Source organism: Strongylocentrotus purpuratus, unplaced genomic scaffold (genome assembly GCF_000002235.5).
Source record: "Strongylocentrotus purpuratus isolate Spur 01 unplaced genomic scaffold, Spur_5.0 spur5_contig_852, whole genome shotgun sequence".
In the NCBI taxonomy this organism is placed as follows: domain Eukaryota; kingdom Metazoa; phylum Echinodermata; class Echinoidea; order Camarodonta; family Strongylocentrotidae; genus Strongylocentrotus; species Strongylocentrotus purpuratus.
The window spans coordinates 252,076-277,255 of NW_022145560.1; the positions used below are offsets into that span (position 1 = coordinate 252,076).

The following is a 25,180-nucleotide window of genomic DNA, read 5'->3' on the forward strand; positions in this document are numbered from 1 at the left end:
CAAGAACCTACTATCAATATATCAGTGCTCTTTATAATGAGGTTCCACTTTATCTTTTAAGATCCTAAATCCAGGTGTTCATCAAGTGTCTGCAGGTCTTGTATTGTTTTTTCCAAAATTGTAAGGTGTATCTAAGGAGTTACTTTGGGACATGAAAGACTTATGGTTTCTATCCTTTGGACAGACTGGGTGGTGTTATGATTGGTGTTTGTGTTCGGTGTTAATGTTTGGAGCCATGTTATCTGAAGACATGCTAGAAAACATATGCATACTTTATACAAGCCTGAACATAAAGTGTATAATTATACACCAAAGCTAATGGTCCAGTGTTGGTGTGATGTGTTGACTCTACGCATGAAGTATAGTCTTATCACCTTCAATACCTAACACCTATCATGATACACTGAATCATAGACACCTACATTGATTGGTGTTTGGTGCTTTGATGTAGCACTTATCTAAAGCCATGCTAGAAAACATGTGAGTGGTGATAATACACAACACCCATTTTATACAAGCCTGAACATAAAGTGTATGATTATACACCAAAGACTTGACACAGACACCAACCATGATATCCCTAATGTACATACAACCCCCATGTAGTCATAACTTGCCATCATATTAGAAAATATATCTTGAGGAGAAGAAACCTTGTAAACCATTTTTTTCCATCACTTACTCATGAACTTATATTTTGTATATTTTGCCTTTCTTTCAATGATCTATTCTCTGTTATGTTTTTTTATATCGATGTTCGAGTTTTAATGATTTTTTTTTCTTCACACAATCGTATATTGTTTCTTACCTTTTATTAGACAGAGAATGGTAGATACTTTTTTTGAAAATAATCATTTGAAAGATATTGTTGCAATCTCAGTTGTAAATTGACACCATCTTGATGACTTGCTTTTGCCGTAGCATTGTGATGTCACAGTAAATGTTTGTGGCAGTATGATGTCACAGTATAGGTTTGTGGCATTATGATTTCACAGTGCAGGTTTGTGACATTGTGATGTCACAGTATAGGTTTGAGGCATTGTGATGTCACAGTGCAGGTTTGTGACATTGTGATGTCACAGTATAGGTTTGTGGCATTGTGATGTCACAGTATAGGTTTGTGGCATTGTGATGTCACAGTATAGGTTTGCTGTGGCATTGTGATGTCACAGTGAAGGTTTGTACATGTACTCGTGTGGTGTTAGGGTTCGTATAGAGTGACTACAATCTCCCCACTTTGTTAGAGAATTTTTTTTGTAAGGGACTGTGATATTTATTTGTAAAAAACAAACTTCAAGAGGAAAATATTAAAACTGGTACATCTTATTCTCCTAAAACTAAAATGAGCATGAAAGTTGAATAGAGGTAGTCTGAAAAAACCAGACTTGGTTTAATCCATTTTCAGAAAACATGTAATTCCTCTTTAGATCTGGCAATTCTGTGGGATGTGGCACGTGTCCTTTTCCCACTTCTTTCAAAAATGAGAAATCTATCCACTTGACCTTTTAATAATGTTACTGGTACCAGAAAGAACCGTTTTATCATTATTGGTCAAGAAATTGATATTGTGGATTAATGAAAAGGATCAAATCATATGTTTTGGGGGACATATATCATTGAATCACACATTTGAGGATAGTCATTTATTTTGCCTCTTTGTTACCACACAAAGCTAATATGTAAAGTGACTTCATTCTATTATGGCATTAGTATGCCTCACTTTAAAAAAAAAAAAATTGTTTTAACCATTGAAATATTATCAAATGTGTATGAACCATTTTTGTGTGGGAGGAATAGACTGTATTGCATCATTTTTGTGTATTTTTCAACTAGAGATAAAAGTATTTTCATAATTCTGATTTTTATGTACAGAAAAAAAATGATAACATTGATCAAGACTAATTTGCAATTCTTAATGTATGGTATAGTCTGTGTTTCAATGTATTGTGATGTATTATATTTGTATGTGGCAAAGTCTTACGCTTTTCCGGAAATGTGCTTGTCAGAAACTTCCTCAAATTTGCCTCTGAAATTTCGTCTTTTTCTTCAGTTGTACGTACGTCTATATCGCTATATATGTACATGTATTTGCAAATATCTTCATGTACATTTCCTGCATTTATCAAAGAAAATAATATTTATTTATTCCTTTTGTTCTGGAAATTTCTGGAGACGTTCTACAAATAATTTGAATTATGATGAGATTAATTTGTGTGTAGTTCACATAATTTTGATTCCGTAATATAATGATGCACCCACTGCACGTATTTACATTGCAAAAAAAAATTATATGAACAAATAATCTTTTAAATACCCGGTAGTGAATATGATATGAACAGTTTATGTCATGTCAGTCACAGATTTGTTTGTGATTAGTACGATATACTATGAAACCAGAGATTTTTGTGATGTGAAACTTTGCTATTTGTCACCGACAGCTTGTTTGAAAGTTTTTGCAAATCTGAACAACTGTTGAAATTTGCACACATTTCCTGTGTAAAACAAGTTCTGGGACCTGTTTCACAAAGCCTTTTTTTCATTGTCAAATGACAAAAACCAATAACCAATCAGAAGCTAGGACTTAAGTAGCTTGTAACAAAAACTGTCACATGTCACTGATGATAAGTTTTGTGAAACACCCCCTCAGTAGTGCATATGTGCTCCCTGCAAAATTCATGCAAATTTAAGTGGAATTATTTATGGCTCTGTTACGTGTACATGTATTGGTATTGTAAAGGGAAAATGTCATTGAATTGTGTATCCCGTGTGCTCTAGACTCACGTTATTTATGTTATTTTTAATATTCTTTTTCACTTTTCTTTGCATTTTAATTCAAAGCATCTTAGAGTCACCTTTTAATGCTGTTTGTGTGTAATATTTTGATGCAAAATGCAATGAATTTGACATAATATATGACCAGAAAAAGCTAAAATCACAGACTTAAAAAAAAAACTGTTTCTGTTGCAGTATAATGTTCATAAAAATTGACAATGCAATGTGGAATCAATTGATAATCTCTATTTTCTTGTACAAATTGGCAGGGGCTTTTTGGTTGCATTTTGTAACATATCTTTCATGTTATATACATTTTGATGAAAATTAAATACTGGTAAGCCCTTAAGTTGTAACTTGTAAAGTAGTTGTAAATGAAAACCATCTTTTTTTAAGGCCATATTAAGACATGTTGCACCATAAAAGCTGAATTTAGATCACAAATTGATAAACAAGCATCTTAGCTTGGCTGTATAGAAAAGGAGAGAGCAAATTTTTATTAATCTACATTTATTTTCAAATCGTCTACCTTTTTATGTAAAATTTGTTACAGAGTGAACATTAAGCAAAGTAAAAGTGAAAACTAAATTTGTGTGTAAGCTGATATGTAATGATAGAAGGGGGATGGGGGGGGGGGGGGGGGGGGGGTGGGGGAGGGGGTGGATACATCTGACCTGTGCTACCCCCACCAGTTTGAAGTACACAAACCCCTAACATTTGGCTGCTTTTTAAATTGTCAATTCTTTTATCTAATCAAGGAAAATTTGATATAATCACATTGTGTTTAAATAGGTATCAAGATCGTCTGCTTCACAACAATGTGAAGAACAAAAATCAGAAGTCAAATTTGACATGCACTTTTAATTTGTTGATGTATGATTTAAGTACCGGTATAGAAATGTAGCAATAAAATTGAAATATGCGAGTTGCAAATTGGAAGATGAAGAAAAAGTAGATCACTTATGGTTTTTACCCCAGACTGGAAATGGTTCATTTTAGTGAAATACTGTAGGTGACATGTATCTTTAAAGATTTTATATTTTGCGTCGATAAAAAGCAAGATTATTTGTTGGATTCTGATGCATTCTTTGGTAGCTTAAATTTTACGTACAGAAAGAAATGTGGAGTAAAAAATGTAAATACCACATTGTGTCATCTTGTACTGAACATTTTTTTGAATAACATTGTATTTGCAATTTATACAAGAATATCATTTGTATGGAGTAATCTTTTGTTTTTGTTTGTTGTGTTGTCATGTAGAGAGGGAGAGAGAGAGAGGGGGGGGGGGAGGAGGGAAACAAAAGAGGGAGAGAGGAAAACGAGAGGGAGAAAGAGAGTTTTGAGAGGGAAACAAAAGAGGGAGAGAGAGAGGGAGAAAGGGGGAGAGAGGAAAACGAGGGAGAGGGAGAGGGAGAGAGGAAAACGAGGGAGAGGGAGAGAGGGAAATAACACAGAGAGAGAGAGAGAGGGGGGGGGGGGCAGACAAACAAGTGCTAAGAATGGGAAGGCAGAGAAAATGGAAAGAATATCATTTGTATGATTATTTTTTGTTGTTGTTGTTATTGTCATGTAGAGAGGGAAAGAGAGAGAGAGAGAGAGAGTTTTGAGAGGGAAACAAAAGAGGGAGAGAGGAAAACGAGAGGGAGAGGGAGAGAGAGGGGCACAGACAAACAAGTGCTAAGAATGGGGAGCAAAGAAAAATAGAAAGAATATCATTTGTATGAAGTAATCTTTTGCTTTTTTATGTTATATCTTCATGTAGAGAGAGATAGAGAGAGAGTTTTGAGAGGGAGAGAGATAGTGTTTGAGAGGGAGAGAGAGGGAGACAGACAATCAAGTGCTAAGAATGGGGAGGCAGATAAAAAAGAAAAGAATATAATTTGTATGAAGTATTTTTTGTTTTGTTTTTGTTATTGTCATGTAGAGAGGAAGGGAGAGAGAGAGAGAGAGAGAGAGAGAGAGAGGGAGAGAAGGAGAGAGAGAAGACGGGATCAAGGGGTTGGGGTTGGGAGGGCGAGAGGGAAACAATTAGAGGGAGATCGAGGGAAACAAAAGAGGGAGAGAGGAAAACGAGAGAGAGAGATAGTGTTTGAGAGGGAGAGAGAGGGAGACAGAAAAACAAGTGCTAATAATAATATTAATAATGGGGAGGCAGAGAAAAATAGAAAGAATATCATTATTTTGTATGAAGTATTTTTGTAGAGAGGAGGGAAAGACTCGGAAGAGAGAGAAGGAAAAGGGGTTGGGAGAGAAAGAGAGGGATCGGACCGTCGGACAAACTAGTGCTAAGAAGGGACGGGTAGAGAAAGAAAAGGAAACAGAAGACATGGTGTAGCATGGTTTTAGCCATGGTGGGGGGGGGGGGGGTGATCGTAGGGTGTGGATGAAATGAGAATAAGCCGATGGGGTTGGTCGTATATAGGTCCGATACCAGAGATTTCAATTCCCCCTCCCCGGCCCCCCCCCCCCCTTCTTGTAGCTCCATTTCACTTTTGTTGTTCACTGCTCGATTGGAATGGCAATTGCTCCCCTACTCCCCCCCCCCTACGTTGTGGGAGGGGACAAACATCTAGGAATTCAATTTTATTTTGCTGTACTTAACGTGGCCCCATGCATCGGCGCTGCATTTGTTTGCACAGCAGGGTTTTCTTTGCATTTGTCAATTGCACTTTGACGTCCGCACATCATGAAATGAAATGTTTTCGTGTCACTTCTTACAGGTCATGGGACTTGCGATCTAACATCATTCGAGAATACAAATAGGCTGGAAAACTCGAATGTTACAGGATTGAGCTGGATGATTCACGTGTAAAGTGGGTCAAAGAGACGGAAGAAGTTGCTTTACACAATTTTGCTGTTATAAAGGGATATCTCTAATTATTTGACCTTTATTATTGACCGTAAGTATGCGACTCGTTGACATGTTGACGTGAGTGGCTAGTGGGGCTTCAGTAGTGTCAAGCCGTGTGAAGTTGTCGGGGTGCGGCCCCAGCGAAGTGAATTGGATTGCCGGTGGAGCGAGCGCGAGCCTGTGCTTAATGCTTGTGACTGTGATTATGAATGAAGTGACAGGTCGAAGATCCATTTTGCCTTATTTTGAGGTTGAATTATCTGAATAAAATTTGTTTGCAGGTGGCGAATATTTACTCGTCATTTTATGCTTGTTTGTAATTAAGAGTCTAGATCTAGGCTAAGTAGACCCTAGAAATATAAATTAGACTCTAGAATTTTATCTAGATCTAACTAATCTAGACTAGGTCTAGGCCTAGATCTAGGCCTATTTCACTTCTTTTTTTTAGATCTAAAATTCATTTTGTTCTGTTACTCCAACATTTCATATGAGATCTATCTGTTTGTGTTGCACCTTATTATGCATCACTTGATCGCCATGATGGTGTAGTTTGATGAAGAGAAGAAGAAGAAGAAGAAGAAGAAGAAGAAGAAGAAGAAGAAGAAGAAGAAGAAGAAGAAGAAGAAGAAGAAGAAGAAGAAGAAGAAGAAGAAGAAGAAGAAGAAGAAGAAGAAGAAGAAGAAGAAGAAGAAGAAGAAGAAGGAGAGGAGGAGGAGGAGGGGAGGAGGAGGAGGAGGAGAAGATGAAGAAGAAGAAGAAGAAGAAGAAGAAGAAGAAGAAGAAGAAGAGAGATACAAAAGTACCTTTGAACTTAGACCGAAAGCTTCAGTCTCTATACCGTCGGTTGTTCCACTGAGACTACGTCTGGCTCCACTAGACCTCCGGTTATAGAGACTGAACGATCGCCTATGCCAGCCTATGTTGAAGATATCACGGCTAGATTTTAGCCGTTAGGCCCCTCCCACAAACATGAACAAACTTGCCACGACCGTATTGTTATGCCCCCAAAATCCCCCAAATGTCATTTTACCTCGTGCATATCCAATTTTACATTAGGCCTAGGCTATAATACATCGGTTCCACTTACTAACTTGATTGAAATAATCCGTTTAATGGTCCCTCTTAAGGAAATTATGGGTCAAAATCGACATCCATGTTGAAAATCTTGCAAGCCGTGTTAAACTCTCGCTGCCGTCAATCTCATCCCTTCTAGTCTACGCCGAAGGCAAAATGATTATGAAGGAAAAACTGTGATAACGCCATTACGAACGTGTAGATGGCGCACAGTTTTTCCTGTCGATTTTGACCCATAATTTCCTTAAGAGGGACCATTAAACGGATTATTTCAATCAAGTTAGTAAGTGGAACCGATACATGTATTATAGCCTAGGCCTAATGTAAAATTGGATATGCACAAGGTAAAATGACATTTTTGGGGATTTTGGGGGCATAACAATACGGCCGTGGCAAGTTTGTTCATGTTTGTGGGAGGGGCCTAACGGCTAAAATCTAGCCGTGATATCTTCAACATAGGCTGGCATAGGCGATCGTTCTGTCTCTATAACCGGAGGTCTAGTGGAGCCAGACGCAGTCTCAGTGGAACAACCGACGGTATAGAGACTGAAGCTTTCGGTCTACTTTGAACTATGACTATGAGGAGAGGGAATAGGAGAATAAAGATCTACATTGTAATAAAAGTTAAGCACGTTAAAGAGAATGAGTGGATGAGGAATGAAACGGGAAGTTTTCAAAAGAAATAGGAACATGGAAGTGGAGATGAAAATGTTGAAGATAAAAAATATGAGTTCTGGATGAAAACCAAGCGGAACAAAATTAGAAGGAAATCTATATTCAGCATTTTATCACAGGTGTAGACTTACATTTACAAACATGTACTCAATTACACTATTAAGGTTTAATGTTAAAAGCGCTTAGAGACATTTGTATTAAGCACTATATAAAAATTTAATATTATTATTATTATGTTAATTTTATCTTGAAAAGTAAAGAATGAGAAGAAAATATAATCAACGCTATATATTGCAGGAAGCAGAATTTATTAACTTTAACCTTTTGAAAATCAATTTCCTATGTCTTTATTATTGTAATTCGTTTTCTTGTATTCTTTATTATTGTTATCTCCTTACATGTATGTTCCTGGAAATGAAATCAAATGAAAATGTCATTGGTCATTCATAATTTCATATCGTGGAATTGCTTCAATGATTCTATTGCTGTTTTTTATACTGTACGTTTCAGGTTTAAAGGGATCAGTAACTTTGTCTCAGATTCTGAATAAAAATTCTGGATTTAGCTCATGCTGCAATGATAATTATAAACCTTTACATCAGTCAGGAATCCCATGACTTTTACAAGCCAATCGCCTGTCTGATTATCAAGATATTTATGATTGGAATTATAAATTTTGAAAACCGTTTGCCAAACGGTTTTCATAATACTACAGTCCACTGGGGAAACGAGTATGGTAAAACCGGTCACTTAAAGATTTTTACTTTTTAGAGGCACTTCTTGATCATTTTGAAGCGCAATTTTTTTTAGGGCTTCAATATTACATCATATCACAGACGCTGATAACACGTAGGGCCATGTATCTCAGATTTAACATTGTTTAACGATCCCTTTAAAACGATTTTCAATGTTAGGTGTTTCGTTGTGACTGTCATAATGACATGTATAGAGAGGAAGTGACAGAAAGAGAGAGGAAATCTCATTGCTCTAACTGTACTCTTGGTCTCAATCATACTGTAAGCAAGCTAGTCTCTTACCAGACCTAATTATGTTCTACAGACGAAAGCAAGTTGGCAATGCTTCAAAAGCGTGGCTTTGGACTGAATACACATGTACTTGCAGGCCAACTGGCCAACTCATAACTTTTAATATACATGTATTACTGCAGTGTGCTTTAAAAGAAGTAATCATACATGTACAAGCTCAATAGTAATTTACAAGACCTAATTCTAAATCTACCGGAAAGTAGCTTAGCAATTTTGTGAAAAATGTGCATTGTGTATCGAATCTATCAATGACACCTAACTTACATTTCTAAAGTTAGAGTATGGTAGTTTTAATCTCAACCATGCAAGCTAGCTAGTCTTTTACCAGACCAATTTACGGTAGAACTTCAGACCAGGCAGATGCACTGTAGATTGACAATGTTTGAAAGTTTTGCATTGCAACTGCAATATTTCGTGTGTATACAGCTAGAATTTATTTCTTCAACTTGACAAAACTTAACTGGGCATTATATATATAAATGGTTACAGAGTATGAAGAAATAAAGATAACATCAAAACCCTGCGTATAGGTCACGCACAGAAGTGACAGAACCCAGTTCTGGCTTGGGTTCTGTGCGAGCCCTATAGTGCGTACACATGTGTTAACTGGACTCAACAAGACTTCTTACAGTTCACTAGAATGTATTTGCAGTACATGTAAATGCAAAATCTTGTAGTATTTGAAGCTCATATTTTGAATACAGTATAGTAAGCTTACAGTATAGCCTCACCGGACCCCTTACTGTACATCAAGAGCAAATCTTGTTTTCAGCTCTGGATACTCTTTAACCTTTACCAGAATTCAACCTTTTCTTTTAACATCTCTTCAAAGCGAATTGTTCAACTTTCGATGTTCTTATTGCAGATGAGCGGTGAGTTTTGGTTGATCTCGGCCCCAGGCGAGAAGATGTGTCAGCAAACATGATCAATAAGTCCCGCTTAGCCATTGTTTGCTATATAGGGGCGCAAGTACATGTAGCTGCAAGTAGTGCAGTCCCACTTTAACACTCATTCAAAGCTAATTTATCAACTTTTGATGTTTTAATTCCAGATGAGCGGTGAGTTTTGGTTGATCTCGGCGCCGGGTGAGAAGACGTGTCAGCAGACATGGGAGAGACTGAATGGCGCTACCGTGAGGTTCGATCTGTCGCTGAACTTCAAGTTCCCGATCCCTGACCTGAAAGTCGGAACGTTAGACACGTTGGTCGGACTCTCGGATGAATTGGGGAAACTGGATTCCTATGTAGACAAGTAAGCATAATGTGTTTCTTCAAAGGACAATGCAAAAAAAACAACATTAGCACTACTAGTGACTAGCTTACTTTTCCTTTGATGTAAATGGAAGCCTTTGTGTGTCCTCTATATATAAGGGTATAAGAAGTTATTATAAACATCTAGCAAGGATTAGGTTAAAATTATATATTTCCTAAACCATATAATCTATCGTACAGAATATAATAATTATTATAAAAAATACAAACAAAATACTATGGAGTCTAAGGTAATTTAGCTCTGAACAAAAAGCAACATCGAATTACACTTTAAAAAAAACTGAAGACAGAATACATCAAAATTTGTGAAATGGAACTTAACTGAATTTATCTGAAATCTCTTCATCCATTTTTTGTTTATTTCTTTTTTATGTTTCTATTGTTCTATCTAATTTTGCCACTCTCGTTTCATTTCTCTTCCTCTATATATTTCTCTCTATTTCTCTCCCTCTGTCTATCTCTCTCTCTTCCATCTCTCTCCCTCTATCTCTTCCTCTCTCTCTGTGTGTCTCCCTCTCTCTGTCTCTCCTCCCTCTCTCTCTCTCTCTCTCTCTCTCCCCCCCCCCCCACCCCTCTCACAGTATCACTCACAAGCTTGCTCACTATCTTGGAGAAGTTCTAGAAGATCAGAAGGACAGACTGGCAGAGAATCTCATGGCTAACAGAAGTGAGTCATCATCATCACTGTGGTGCTTTAACCCCTTGACTACTGAGTTCTCACATTCACATAGGCTTAATACAGGAGCTACCCGGTTCCTGTAGGCGATGGGTTAAAATGTACTCCCTTATAATAGCAAGGATATATCAATGGAGAGAGAGAGGAAGAGAGAGTGAGAGGGAAAGACAGTGAAAGAGAGAGGAAGATAGAGAAGAAGAGAGAGTGAGAGAGAGGAAGAGAGAGGGGGAGAGAGTGAGAGGGAGAGGGAGAGAGAGGGAGAGAGAAAGGAAGATAGAGAGGAAGAGAGTGAGATGGGGATAGAGTGAGAGGGAGAGACAGAAAGAGAGAGGAAGATAGAGAAGAAGGGGAGTGAGAGAGGGAGAGAGAGAAGAAGAAGAGGGAGTGAGAGAGGGAGAGAGTGAGAGGGAGAGAGAGAGAGAAGAAGAGGGAGTGAGAGGGAGAGACAGAGAGAGAGAGAGGAAGAGAGAGAGGAAGAGAAGGAGGAAGAGAGAGAGAGAGAGAGAGAGAGAGAGAAGGGGGGGGGGGGTGAGAGTAAGAGGGTTCTTTAAAATGTACTCTCTTGTAGCAATTATATGGAGATGTGAATTGGCGTAGTCGTACCATCAGTGGTAAATATATATTTTGTTTTTCTCTTTTCCTCCAGCGAGGTTTTTATTTCCATAATTTCAATACATATTTACATAGATTACTCAATGATTGAATGAAAATTAATGTTGGCTAAAAATTAAAGCATACTTTTAACAGTTCTTCCAGCTTAGTATCATTTTCTTTGCTAACACATTCATACCTTAAAAAAATAATCTTAGCGACGACTTGAACTGAAAAAACAAAGCATGCTGGTAATTTGGGGTCAATAACAGAACCAGTGACAATCTTTTTAACGTAACATTTATAAATTGCATATTGCGCATAATTTAAAATAATATTCAGGAGAGTATAATCCTTTTTTCCTATGTCCTTACCTTCATCTGATATCTTTTGGTTTATTTGTAGTTCTACTTGTAATAGGTGCAATATCAAATTACATATTCAGGATATGATGATGTAAATGGGTACCTGGCAGGAATTAATTCCTTGAAATGCTGGAGCGCTATAATGGCAGCTAGGCTAAAGCTGGGGTAATAATAAATGCGCCTCGGAGTAGAATTTCAAGATAGACGGCGCTATAGAAATGCCTATTATTATTATGATTACTATGTATAATTATACACATGTATTAGTGTTCAGATAAAGGTGAGTTCTGGTAAAAATAAGAAATTTAATTCTCACAGAATCAAACGAAACTTACACTGAATGTTCAAGATTACAAATAAATGTCATGTGCCAAACAATTTTGGAAGAAAATGTATATTGGCTGAGTAATGAGCATAGAAAGATAAGAAAATCAGGTAGTACTAGCCCCGACACCACCATTTGTGTAGTCCCATATACATCTTTCTGTGTACCAAGCTTGTTACTTTACCAAGACTGGGCCAAATTTATTATGATTTTGATGACTCCAGAACCTTGCAGTGCACATCAATACTTACATGCTACATGATCAACTTGTTCTGATCCATTCCACACCTTTTCTTTCACAATGCAATCACATGACCAGAACTCAACTTTCTCTTTAATTCTGTGTTTATTTGATTTCATTTTCTAGTGGACTTGAGCACATATGTTACCAGATTCCAGTGGGATGTGGCTAAATATCCTATTAAACTTCCTCTAAAGAGCATTGCTGAGATCATTAGCAAGGTATGTGTAACATTCATTCATTCTTTCATACGTTTCATTTTCCAATTCATTTATTTGTTAAATTAATTTAAATGTATCAACAAATTTGAAGTAAATTAATACTTTATCATTCAATCTTATTTTGCTTCTTTCTTGTTGTGATATGATCTTTCTCTGTACAACAAGTATTACAGATCAGCGGAGAATTACCCTATTCTTTCTCTATCTTGCCTTGTACAGCAATCCTAACCCTTGCCCTAAACCAAATCTGCAACCCAATTGCAATCGTAACCATAGCCCTTTCTCTGTGACAAAACAAAGTTGGGAACAAGTGTTGCCAGAGGAAATGTCAGGTTATTTCTATTTGCACATTGGTTTGTTTGTTTGTTTTTACCTGACTGCTATTACAGAGAGCATGTATATGCTTGTAAGTAAACAACCAGAGGACTGATGGCTTTAAGTCCTCTCTGAGGGACTTGGTAATGAGGATCAATGCCTTTCCAAAGGGCACTAGCATTTTGATTTGACCTCCATGACCTCTGCTCTAGGACTGAGCCATCTACTCACCCCTAAAAAATAGAAAACGTTTATAAAAGAAACGTTTGCATCGAATCTTATTTTATTTTTCTTGTTGTCACATGACCTTTCTTGTCGTCACATGACCTTTCTTGCTGTCACATGACCTTTCTTGCTGTCACATGATATTTCTTGATGTCACATGACCTTTCTCATTGTCACATGATCTGTCTTTTTGTCACATGACCTTTCTTGTTGTCACATGATCTTTCTTGTTGTCACATGATCTTTCCATGTACAGCAAGTATCACAGATGGATGGAGATCTCAAGACCAAATCTCACTCGTACAACAGTATCAAGGGAAACCTGCAAACACTGGAAAGGAAAGCCACGTAAGTTTACAGGCTCAGCTGGTGTAGCTTGTTCACCCAAAGATTATGGGTTTGAGTCGAGTCCAAGGAGAAGACTGAAACCTGCACTGTGTATTTCCTAGCCTCCCGCATCCCATAATGTTATGAACCAGAGCAAAATAACAGTGATTTCCTATTGAACTCTATTTATTCAGATGGTCATTTCTCAGCCAATATTTAGCATATTCAATTGGTTTTCAACATTCTGACATTATTTTTGATGCTCGTTCGGAAAATGAAGTTCAAATTGAGAAATTCTTCAAAAAAAATTATGATGTTACAGCTTCGGTGCTTATATAATACTGGATGGCTGTGAGTGTGATACAAGAATATGTTGCTCAAGCCATGACACTATTGGACGAGTCCAATATTGTCATAGCGAGAGCAATATATTCTTGTATCCCACGAAAACAAAGCAAAGTAATATTATTATTATCTATATTAGGCTGACTAGCGAAATAACAAATTTGACTCACCTCGGTACATATGGCATTGTTTTCATGTGATAATGTGATAATGTGATGTGATATCGATATCGATATCAATATTGATAGTTGAAGTTCCTGGATGACTGAGCAATACAAAAACAATATTGGTCAGCAGGCGCGGATCCAGGATTTTCCAATAGGGGGGGCCGGAAATTTGAAAATTGCGCAGACCGTGTTTGTCAAGGTCATATTAGAAGCACCATACCGGTACAATTTTTGACATCTTCATCGGGGGGGGGAGGCTAGAGCGTCTTGCCCGAAAAAAAGTAATTTTCTGGTTTCACAATTCGGCTAGTGAGCTAGCAACAATTTGAGCATAATATGTATTTTGTGAAAGTGTTATTTATCACCAAAATAAACGAGAAAAGGTATCAAAAACTCATATTCGGGCAGCTCGCTGTCCCCCCCCCCCCCCATTACGCGCGAAGCGCAGAAGCTTTGCCCTTTCATTAATTATTAGAGAAAGAAGATTTGTTGTACCATTCTCGACTCTTATTACTTGACTGAATTCAGCCCCCCTTCCCCCCCTCTCCCGCGCAAAGCGCGGAAGCTTTGACGTTTCATTAAATTATTAGAGAAGGAAGGCGATTCGTTGTACCGTTCTCGACTCTTAATCCTTGTCTGAATTGAGTTCCCGTCCCCCCTCCCGCGTAAAGCGCGGAAGCTTTGACGTTTCATTAAATTATAAGGGAAAGAAGACGATTCTTTGTACCATTCTTGACTCTTAATCCTTGTCTGAATTCAGTTTTTCCCTGCCTGCGCGTAGCGCGTAAGCTCTGACGGTTCATTAAATTATTAGAGGAAGAAGACGAATCGTTTAACCATTCTCGACTCGTATTCCTTGTCTGAATTCAGTTTTCCCCCTCCCGCGCGAAGCGCGGAAGCTTTGACGTTTCATTAAATTATTAGAGAAAGAAGACGATTCGTTGTGACATTCTCGACTCTTAATCCTTGTGTTAACGCAGTTTCACCCCCTCTCGCGCGAAGCGTGGAAGCTTTGACCTTTCATTAAATTATTCGAGAAAGAAGACGATTAGTTGTACCATTCTCGACTCTTAATCCTTGTCTGAATTCAGTTTCATCCCGCCCGCGCGAAGCGCGGAAGCTTTGCCCTTTCATTAATTATTAGAGAAAGAAAATTTGTTGTACCATTCTCGACTCTTATTACTTGACTGACTTCAGCCCCCCTTCCCCCCCTCTCCCGCGCAAAGCGCGGAAGCTTTGACGTTTCATTAAATTATTAGAGAAGGAAGGCGATTCGTTGTACCGTTCTCGACTCTTAATCCTTGTCTGAATTGAGTTCCCGTCCCCCCCTCCCGCGTAAAGCGCGGAAGCTTTGACGTTTCATTAAATTATAAGGGAAAGAAGACGATTCTTTGTACCATTCTTGACTCTTAATCCTTGTCTGAATTCAGTTTTTCCCTGCCTGCGCGTAGCGCGTAAGCTCTGACGGTTCATTAAATTATTAGAGGAAGAAGACGAATCGTTTAACCATTCTCGACTCGTATTCCTTGTCTGAATTCAGTTTTCCCCCTCCCGCGCGAAGCGCGGAAGCTTTGACGTTTCATTAAATTATTAGAGAAAGAAGACGATTCGTTGTGACATTCTCGACTCTTAATCCTTGTGTTAACGCAGTTTCACCCCCTCTCGCGCGAAGCGTGGAAGCTTTGACCTTTCATTAAATTATTCGAGAAAGAAGACGATTAGTTGTACCATTCTCGACTCTTAATCCTTGTCTGAATTCAGTTTCATCCCGCCCGCGCGAAGCGCGGAAGCTTTGCCCTTTCATTAATTATTAGAGAAAGAAAATTTGTTGTACCATTCTCGACTCTTATTACTTGACTGAATTCAGCCCCCCTTCCCCCCCCCCCCTCTCCCGCGCAAAGCGCAGAAGCTTTGACGTTTCATTAAATTATTAGAGAAGGAAGACGATTCGTTGTACCGTTCTCAACTCTTAATCCTTGTCTGAATTGAGTTCCCGTCCCCCCTCCCGCGTGAAGCGCGGAAGCTTTGACGTTTCATTAAATTATAAGGGAAAGGAGACGATTCTTTGTACCATTCTTGACTCTTAGTCCTTGTCTGAATTCCATTTTCCCCTGCCCGCGCGTAGCGCGTAAGCTTTGACGGTTCATTAAATTATTAAAGAAAGAAGACCAATCGTTTTACCATTCTCGTCTCTTAATCGTTGTTTGAATTCAGTTTTCCCCCTCCCGCGCGAAGCGCGGAAACGTTGACGTTTCATTAAATTATTAAAAAAGAAGACGATTCGTTGTACCGTTCTCGACTTGTCAGAATTTTCAAAAATGTTTCTTTGTCTGCTCCTTTTTCGTCCTATATCCTCTTACTGTCCCCACCGCCCCTGGCTACGCAACCGCTTTAAAGCGAAAATGAAACAATCATGATTGTGATAGCACACAATTAGGTTAGTAGAAATGAAAGGGAAAAAAGATATATTACACCAACCATGGATAAATCACGGCCGGGAGCTTCAAAGGTTTGTGTTATCGGGCGAGGGCCTGGTTGTAGCGACCAAGCGAGATTTTGCAATGTTGAATGCTGAAATTATGCATTCTAAAAAATCCCTAAGCCCAATATGTACGTTCTTTCCGCTATATTTCTTTCTAGCCATATTTCTAAATTTCCTGGGGGACGGGCCCAGGATTGCCGCCCCTGCCCATGATTACTACCAACATGAGTTTAAATACAAGCACAAGCGAGTTGGTATGAGCTGAATCCAAATGAAGGGCAAAATAAGAGTTGTGAAGCGGCCCTACCGTTAATTTAAAATTTGACTGTTGAGTATATAACTTCTATTTAAAAGACATCCAAATTATTGTGCCCTTTTCAAATTTCTCACTAAAGAGTGATGACCGCAGGGGCTGATCTTAACGTTTAAATTTGAATCCGCGGCTCGAGATTTTATGCGGCCGGCCCGGCCCCCCTCTATTCAATAACGTTTGCCAAGCCTTCTGGAATGACCCCAAATCTCCCGATTACAGTTTTCCCTTGTTCGTCGTTACTGTCACTTAGCGCCATTTCCTTGTCTTTCCCCCTTTCTCACCCGACTTTTCTCCCCCCCCCCCACCCACTCAGTGTTATCTAAGGTACGCACATGTATGTTCCCTCTCTTTGAATGCACCCCTCTATATCCGGTGTGTAGAGTCAGTACGGGCCGGATTTTTGTGTATTACGGGCCGGACTTTGTTGCGTGAAAAGTAACTCTTTATCGGAAATTTTGGGAACACAAATTCGGTCCCTCCGACCCCGGAGTGGGAGGGAGAAAGGGGGGGGGGGGGTGTATCTTCTTTATCTTTTTCTCTTCTCTTTTCTTTTCTCTTCTTTTTTCCTTTCTCTTCTCCTTTCTTTTCTCTTCTCCTTTTTTTTCTCCTCTTCTCCTTTCTTTTTTCTCTTCTTTTCTTCCTCTTTTTTTTTCTTCCTTTTTTTGCGCCGCCAATAGGGGGGGCCGCGGCCGTTTCGGCCCCCCCCTGGATCCGCCACTGGGTCAGACATCCGGGTACTGCGCTACAGATATTGAATACACTGATTTATTATTCTACTAGTAAGCCTTATATAGATAGTAATCTATTGTATTCAAGCTTAAAGGCCCACTGCACTACTTGTAGCTACTTGCGCCCTCTCTATATTAAACAATGCCTAATTGGTGACCATTGGTCCCCAATGATCCTCTTTTTCTTATATTAACTGAGAGCTGAGTTGATGAGATAACCACCTGTCCATTGACCTTGCGGGGCAGTCTAATCTCTTTTGTAAACTAGTACTGATAAGCTTTAAGGGAATAAATCAGTAGCCAATGGGATAACAGAATGCCATTCCCTTTCTTTGCACAGAGGGAGCTTGTTATCACGCAATCTTGGAGACATCGTCAAGAAGGAGGACTTTATCAACGAGTCAGAGTATCTCACCACGCTGCTTGTCGTCGTCCAAAAGTAGGTTTAATTTAAATCCACCTTTCTTATCCTTATCTTATACTGACACGCTGCGAAAGAAAGAAAGAGGGGGAGAATGAAAGAGAGAAAAGGGAGAGAGAGAGAAGGGAGAAAGGAAGAGGGAGAGAAAGAAAGAGAGAGAGAGAGAGAGAGAGAGAAGGAGGACTTCATCAACGAGTCGTAGTATCTCACCACGCTACTCGTCGTGGTCTAAAAGTAGGTTGAAATCCATCTTTCATATCCTTTCCTTGTGCATTTGTACTTGTTTTTACTTCGGTCACACCGAGAAGGAGAGAGAGAGAGAGAGAGGGGGGGGGGGGAGAAAGAAAGAGACAGAGAGAAAGAGAGAAAGAGAGAGGGGGAGAAAGAGAGGGGGAGAAAAAAAGAGAGAGAGAGGGGGGAGTGAGAGAGAGAGAGAGAGAGAGACAAAAAAAGGAAAGGGGGAGAAAGAGAGAGAAATGAAATATGAGAGGAAGGAACCTGTACATAAAAAGCACCTGCCTATAAAGACCACTTCTCTTACAAGTCTCCTTTGGGTGGTCATTATAGGCAGGTTTCACTGTATAAGTCTTTATCTAATTGTCTTGCCTTGCTTCTCTTTGGCAGGAATCTGTACTCTGATTGGGGTTTCAAATATGAGAAGCTCTCTGACATGGTTGTGCCCAGGTCTACAAGGTGAGTAAAACATGCATCCTTGCTTTTGATGGGATAATCATAATAATAATGATAATAAACACTTAAAAAGCGCACTTATGTAATAACTTACTCAATGTGCTATACAAAATAGAATACACAAATCTCTCTCCAGAATTTTAACAACGTAATATCATTTGTAACTCTGAGTAAATAAAACCGTTTTAAACCCTTACTGTACTGGGGGGTGGGGCCTGGGAGGCCCCCCCCCCTCGACATTTTCGGAGATTGCGCCGCAACCGCTTGAAATTTTGAATTGTCATTTCATGACTTTTTTCCGTCAAGTCTTACGCACGTTTTGATACCATTTTCGTCGCAATCGGATATACCTGTGAGGTGTTACATAACAATTAGTATGCGCATGTCATCAAAAATATGCTATAATTGCATATATTCATGTACAAGCATAAATGTGAATGCAGGTTTAGATGTATTCCTTCCTAAGTGGGTGATGTGAATTGATATCGAATTGCTTTTATATGTTTTCTCAAAGTAACTTGATGTGTTCCAGAACAAAAGAATACATAAGAAATAAAAACAATAGATATAATAAGAAATAAAAAAAACAATAAAATACATAAGAAAATAAATATTTGAAAATCGCATCAAATTTGCATAAATTATCATTGTTAATTACATCCAAATAAATATTTTGTGTTAGAAAAGAAGTTTCATATGAATAATGAGTTTTAACGCTCAAAAAGTGAAGTTTGACATGTTTTCTGTAAAATGCATAAGATTAGCATTTTGCATAATTAATTAGGCTATAACGACAAAAATTTGCATATTCGCAAAAAACTAATTACACCATCTTGTTCGTAATGTAAATATCTACAAACATGCAAATTTTCGTGTTCATCGGACATCCGACGGCCGAGATCATAGGGGGGGCCTCCCAGGCCCCCCCCCCCCCCCCCCCCCCCCCCCCCCCCCCCCCAGTCAGGAGGTGCTCAAAATAGCCCAGTACAGTAAGGGTTAACATGTTTCTAAAAGGTTTCTAGGCATTGAATGTTTCTAAAGTCACTTGGCAGCTTGTTCCAGAGGACTGATGCAACATGCACGACCCCCATAATGGGATCGGAACTCATCAAGTATAATAATAACAGTAATAGTCACATTTGTGTAGTGCATAGCTGCCACCCATTCCGATTTTGAAGGAATAATTCTCATTGGGATCTTAAATGTATGCTACACAATATGCTATAGTGCTTCAAATGGATAATCGTCTCCACTTTTATTCATTGCAGGATGATCTATGAAGACAATGATCACGGCTTATACAGCGTCACGTTATTCAAGAAGGTCGTGGATGAGTACAAGCTACACGCCAGGGAAAACAAGTAAGGATCAACCCTTTGTCTTCTGAATTCTCTCATTCACATAGTCTTAATACAGGGACCAGGGGGTGTTTCACAAAATCTAAGATCGACTTTAAGATGGACTTAACTATAATAATAATAATAATAATAGTTCAGTTCTTGTATAACGCATAAAACGTTATGAAATAACATCTCTATGTGCTCTATGGCAGGCCGTTCATGCCACTGGTCACTCTCACCTTCAATAATTAATTATCAAAAATATAAATTCTGTAGATTTGTGACCCTGATTTTGTACGTCCCTTGAGAGACCAATGCCAGTAAATGGTGAAAGCAAACAGTGGCATGAACAGCCTACCATAGTTAAGTCTATCTTAAAATCGATCTTAGTCTTTGTGAAACACTCCCCACTATGCAATAGGTTAAGCGTGATGGGGTGGGGGAGGGGGGAACAGTCATATTGTACAGCGTCATGTTATAGAAGGTCGTGGATGAGCACAAACTACACCAGGGAAAACAGAAGTTTAACAAAAAAATCTGTGCAAGCAAGATGCTTGTTTGTTTGTTTGTTTGTTTTATTTCCATATAAAAATACATCATGCATTCAATAAACTAATAACAAATAGAATTATGAATTACAAGATAAAATAATCGGCTGGATAGCCCATATTCAGCGGTATCAATATGATACCGCTGGCCTTCTATGGGGACCAGAAATGGTACAGCAAAAAAATACAATATACATTAACAAACGACAAAGAAAAGAAAAAATGATTACAAACATTTCAATGGTGGAGTTGTGTCTAGAATCGGTAAAAGATATGTTTGTTGTACCCGGTAATTTATAGTTTTTATTCTAGGTCCTTGATTATGAAAGAGTGTGAATTAACTAAATATAACCTTTGACCTTTGAACTTTCACCTCCCACACAGGTTCATGGTGAGAGAGTTCACATACAATGAGGAGGAGTTGAACGCCGGGAAGAGCGAGCTGAACAAGCTTGCAGCTGACAAGAAAAGGCAATATGTAAGTAACCATCCATACTAATCATTCTATCACGCCTTATGCAATTTATTAAATAACTCTTGAGTGATATGAGTCTGTCCAGAAAGTTGGGGCACTTTGTTGACATACCAGAAGTGAGAAACTATGTCTCCTATCAACTGTAACAATGATAGTTCACATTGAGTTTTGCATGAAAACCTTGGCCAACTATCTTCAGAAGTACTCAAGCTATATGGTGAATCGATATTATAGACCTACGGTTTAAGTAATGTAATATGAATATGGTGTCCATGTAAAGCTGGTAAAAAGATAAATGAGTATCAAGCAAAGATTTTGAAGAAAAGCAACTGAATCTGGAACGATTCTGGCGTGCACTAATATAATAATATTCATTACATAAATATCTTCAACTGATAATTTCATCTTCCATGTATAGTAGAAGACCAACGTTACATGGACATTGCGTATTTTTTTTGCCCCAACTTTATGGAGTGACCCATATGTTTTAGATTTAACCACTTTTTCAAGAGTCTAAAAGACCCCACATAGATATTGATCTATGTTAATGTCACCAAGTACAATCTAGAGCTCCCAAGCCTCAAAGTTTGGTGATAGGTCAGGACCTGATGGTTGGGGTCGGCTTGATCTGTGTTCATCAACTGTTCCATATTAGGGAAATTTACTTATTTATTTCATTTTTTGCACTGAGCTTAGAAACTTCTTTTATTGCGTTTTACATGTGTCTTCATTCATTATTTTTTGTTATGTCTCTTTTCCCTCCTTTTGATTTTGTTTTCTTTCATTGCTTGTTTCTAATTCTTTTCTGATTTTGAGTAGTCCAGTCAAACCTAGTTTACAAAGGCCACATTTGTTGTTTCCCTTGAATATTGATTCTCATTGAAACATGTACTAAAGCAGGAACCTGTACATAAAGACCATCTGTCTGTAAAGACTTGTCTCCCTTGAGTGATCTTTATAGACATATTTCACTGTACTAGCATGCAATGTTTAGTTCCTGACATAAGTTATAAGTGGATATCTGGAGGAATCTGTAGTAACCAAACATTTGAGACACACCCAATTGTTTTTGTTGCTGATGCAGGGCCCACTCGTGCGATGGCTAAAGATCAATTTCAGTGAAGCATTCCAGGCGTGGGTACATGTCAAGGCCCTGAGGGTGTTTGTAGAATCAGTCTTAAGGTAAGATGTTCATTGGTTGTACAATGGATTCTCCAGTTAGAATTTGTGTTCTTTTAAAGAGAAGGATGAGTTCTGGGAAGAGTTGAAAAATAATTTGTGAGCGTTATCATTGTTAATATGCAACTGTGGAAGAACATCAGATAACAAATGTTCCCTGAAAAGCATGGCTCTTCAAATGCCTTAATATTCTAAAAATGGCATGTAACATCATAAAAATCGGGACGGATTTTTATGCCACATGTTTAATGTAGTCCAAAATACGCCTTTTGTGTGTACAGTGCTTGTAACTTTACCAAGACTGGGCCAAATTTATTATGATATTGATGACTCCAGAACCTTGCAGTGCACACCAATACTTACATGCTACATGATCAACTTTTTCTGATCCATTCCACACTTTTTCTTTCACATTGCAATCGCATTACCAGAACTCACCTTTATCTTTAATAAGTCGTAGGAGTAAGTGTTGACTATAATCAGATCATATTTGTCAAAGTAGATCAGATAAAAGCAAATAAATCAGACCAAATTGATCTCTTCGCTTTGTTTAGGTAGAGTCTGCCGGTTAACTGACAGCTCATGATATAATCCAAGGGCCAATTTCTCAAAACCGTTGAAAGTCTAAGTTTGTAAACATCCCATTTAAAACATGAGTTATAGAATTAAAAACACGTTTTAAATAGGAAGTCTAAGACGGTTTCGAGTAACGACCCCCAAATACACAAGAAAACACAGAACAAACATTGGCAAATTAGACCATGTGAAGATTAGATCAGACCAGATACGGTGAGATATCAGACAACAGATTAGATTAAATGCATCTCTTTGTTTCCTCTTCTAGGTATGGTCTGCCAGTTAACTTTCAACCCATGATACTCCAACCATACAAGAAAACACAGAAGAAACTCAAAGAAGTTCTAAACACCCTCTACGGCCATCTAGATGGGAGCAATATAAATACTAAGGATGCTAAAGGTGTACCGGTAAGTAAAAAGTTATTCCTCGATCCAATGTGTTTTCTACATTGTACAGTCAAACCTGCTTTAGTGACCACTTGTCTACAAGGACCACACTTTTTGTTTCCCTTGAAAATGGTTTCTCATTGAAACATGTACTAAAGAAACCTGTCTACAAAGACCACTTTTTGTGTTTCCATTGGGTGGTCGCTGTAGACAGGTTTGACTGTTCCTTAGTTCTGTAGTGTCTTGTTTTCATGGAATTAAGTTTTTTTTATTGAAGGAATGGCTTAAATACATTACATGTTTATGTTTACTTGATTTTTTCTTACTTCTTATGATGATAATGTTCACAACATTTAAAGGGATAGTTGAGTTTTGGTGTAGAGGGCGCTACACAAAATAATTGTTTTAATGAAATAATGAAAAACTGAGTGGCAAATAAGAATAAGAACAATAACCATGTACTTTGAAGGCATTTGCGGTCTTAAAAAAAGAGCTCAAATGTCCCTTTAAAGATAAAGTTGAGTTCTGGTCATGCGATTGCATTGTGAAAGAAACGTTGTGGAAATGATCAGAAAAGGTTGATCATCTAGCATATAAGTATTGGTGTGTACTGCAAGGTTCTGGAATCATCAAAATGATAAGAAACTTGGCCCAGTCTTGGTGAAGTTAAATTCACTGTACACAGAAAGATGTATATGGGACTACTCGAACAAGTGCTGTAAAAATTTGTCCAGATTTTTATGATGTTACATGCGATATTTAGAATATCCAGGCATTTGAAGAGCCATGCTTTTCAAGGAGCATGTTTTATCTGATGTTCTTCCACACTTGCATAACAGCAATGATAACGCTCACAAATTGTTTTTCACCCTTTTCCCAGAACTCAGCTTTCTCTTTAACTTCAAAATTTATCTCAAAATTATCTCATTTTTATTTCCTGCAGGCTTTTGACATGCCAGGTCTAATGTCAAACACAGAGTACTTCCCCTATGTCTTCTATCCTATCCAAATCAACTTCTGCGACTGAGCAAGACCTCCTTGCCGTCATCATCGTGGACATTTTAACTTCAGCTAAATAAAAACACAGTACATCTCATTAATCAAGTCTGTAAATCTACATCATTGCATAAAGAACCAAAAAGGAATTGAAAGGTTTATAATAGCATTGCTTGTTATGTCAAATTCTGTTTCATTGCCTAGCAAATTTGAATACACCCTATTTACGTTGCTGATGTCACAGAGACACAGACCAATGAACAAGCATGGACTTAAGAAAAGAAGATATTTCGTTGCGACACCTGGAACTATTTGCTTGTTTTTTTTTTATAGTATTGACTCGTTAATCAGTGAATATACTGAAACCAGCTTTGTGACCATCTGTATAGAAAGACCACTTTTTTGTCTTCTTGATGAAGGCTTCTCATTGAGAATTAAAGTCGGAAAACTCCATGAAAAGTTCAGTCCTGTAATATATGTGGTGGTCTAATTTTTGATGTTGGCAGTTCTGCCAATAACAGATTCACTTGTACAAAATAACCAATATATTAATTATAATGAGACAATGCTGTTTGTTTAAACTGTGAAAAATATGTATTGTACAAATTGGGGCAATAATAGTACATGTTCTTTATATTTCCATATATAGTTGAACATCTGTCAGTTTCGTGTATAGATAGATATTAGATATCCGTATTATAAAAATAAAATATCATTTTGTTGAATTCTAAAAGGACATTGAAGTCTGTAAGATAGGATCAGTACTTGAAGAATATGATAATCAGATTTTGAGAGGATTAGTTTAAATCTCAAAAGGCTTTTTTTTCTTTCCTGTTTATGTCGTTCATGTGTGTCTTGCAAATCCTTTGTCAGTAGGGGTATAAGCTAGATTATTTAAATGATCACTTTTCTTAACATTGATGAGAATTTATTTAAATATCAGTGATGAATACAGTGAGAGAATAAGTAGGACCCCACCCCCCAAAAAAAAAATCTTTAAAGATATGTATTGTTACAATTTTGTTTTAGTTTTTTATGTGCTAGAGGTGCTTCTTGAACAAAATCTCTGATGATTTTCTGTTTCCATTTATATTCATTCATAATTTACATGCAATGTCTCTTTCTCCTAGTACAGTATGTTTAGCTTTTGAAAATGTTTGCATTTTGCAATAAGTGCTGTAACTATATTATTGTAACTATATTATTGTATTAATGGGTGCAGACAAAGGGTCTGTATTCCACTAATTCAGGGTCTCACGTCAGCCTCTGGTTTAAATTTGAGTAGAACATGACCCAAAATCTTTTGAAATTTGGAATCATTACCATTATAAAAAAACTGACGAGGCCAGCATGATACTGGTCAGGTGTTCAAGAGAGCGAGAAAGGCTAAGCTGATAGCACTCAGTGGCAGATTAAGGATTTTTTTAAATTAAAGAATGTGCACGCATACTCTTTGCGCAACTTTCTATGGCACCCATGACACACAAAGGGTTAAAGTCATACTGTACTAGAAGTACTAGACTGCAAGTCCCCTCTAGTGCCATCTCAGGTCAGCT

At 38.0% G+C, this 25,180-nt stretch overlaps 1 protein-coding gene across 1 annotated transcript; it reads left to right on the top strand.

Moving 5' to 3' along the window:
* The first annotated feature begins 5,464 nt into the window (after positions 1 to 5,464).
* Positions 5,465 to 24,617, top strand: LOC764771 (V-type proton ATPase subunit C). The gene is made up of 12 exons (XM_030995059.1): positions 5,465 to 5,672; positions 9,470 to 9,669; positions 10,271 to 10,356; positions 12,014 to 12,108; positions 12,905 to 12,996; positions 17,351 to 17,449; positions 18,056 to 18,124; positions 19,390 to 19,482; positions 20,394 to 20,487; positions 21,569 to 21,666; positions 22,508 to 22,649; positions 23,572 to 24,617. Exons 2-12 carry the CDS (start codon positions 9,470 to 9,472, stop codon positions 23,653 to 23,655), a joined length of 1,152 nt encoding a protein of 383 aa, XP_030850919.1. The 5' UTR covers positions 5,465 to 5,672; the 3' UTR covers positions 23,656 to 24,617.
* The last annotated feature ends 563 nt before the right edge of the window (positions 24,618 to 25,180 follow it).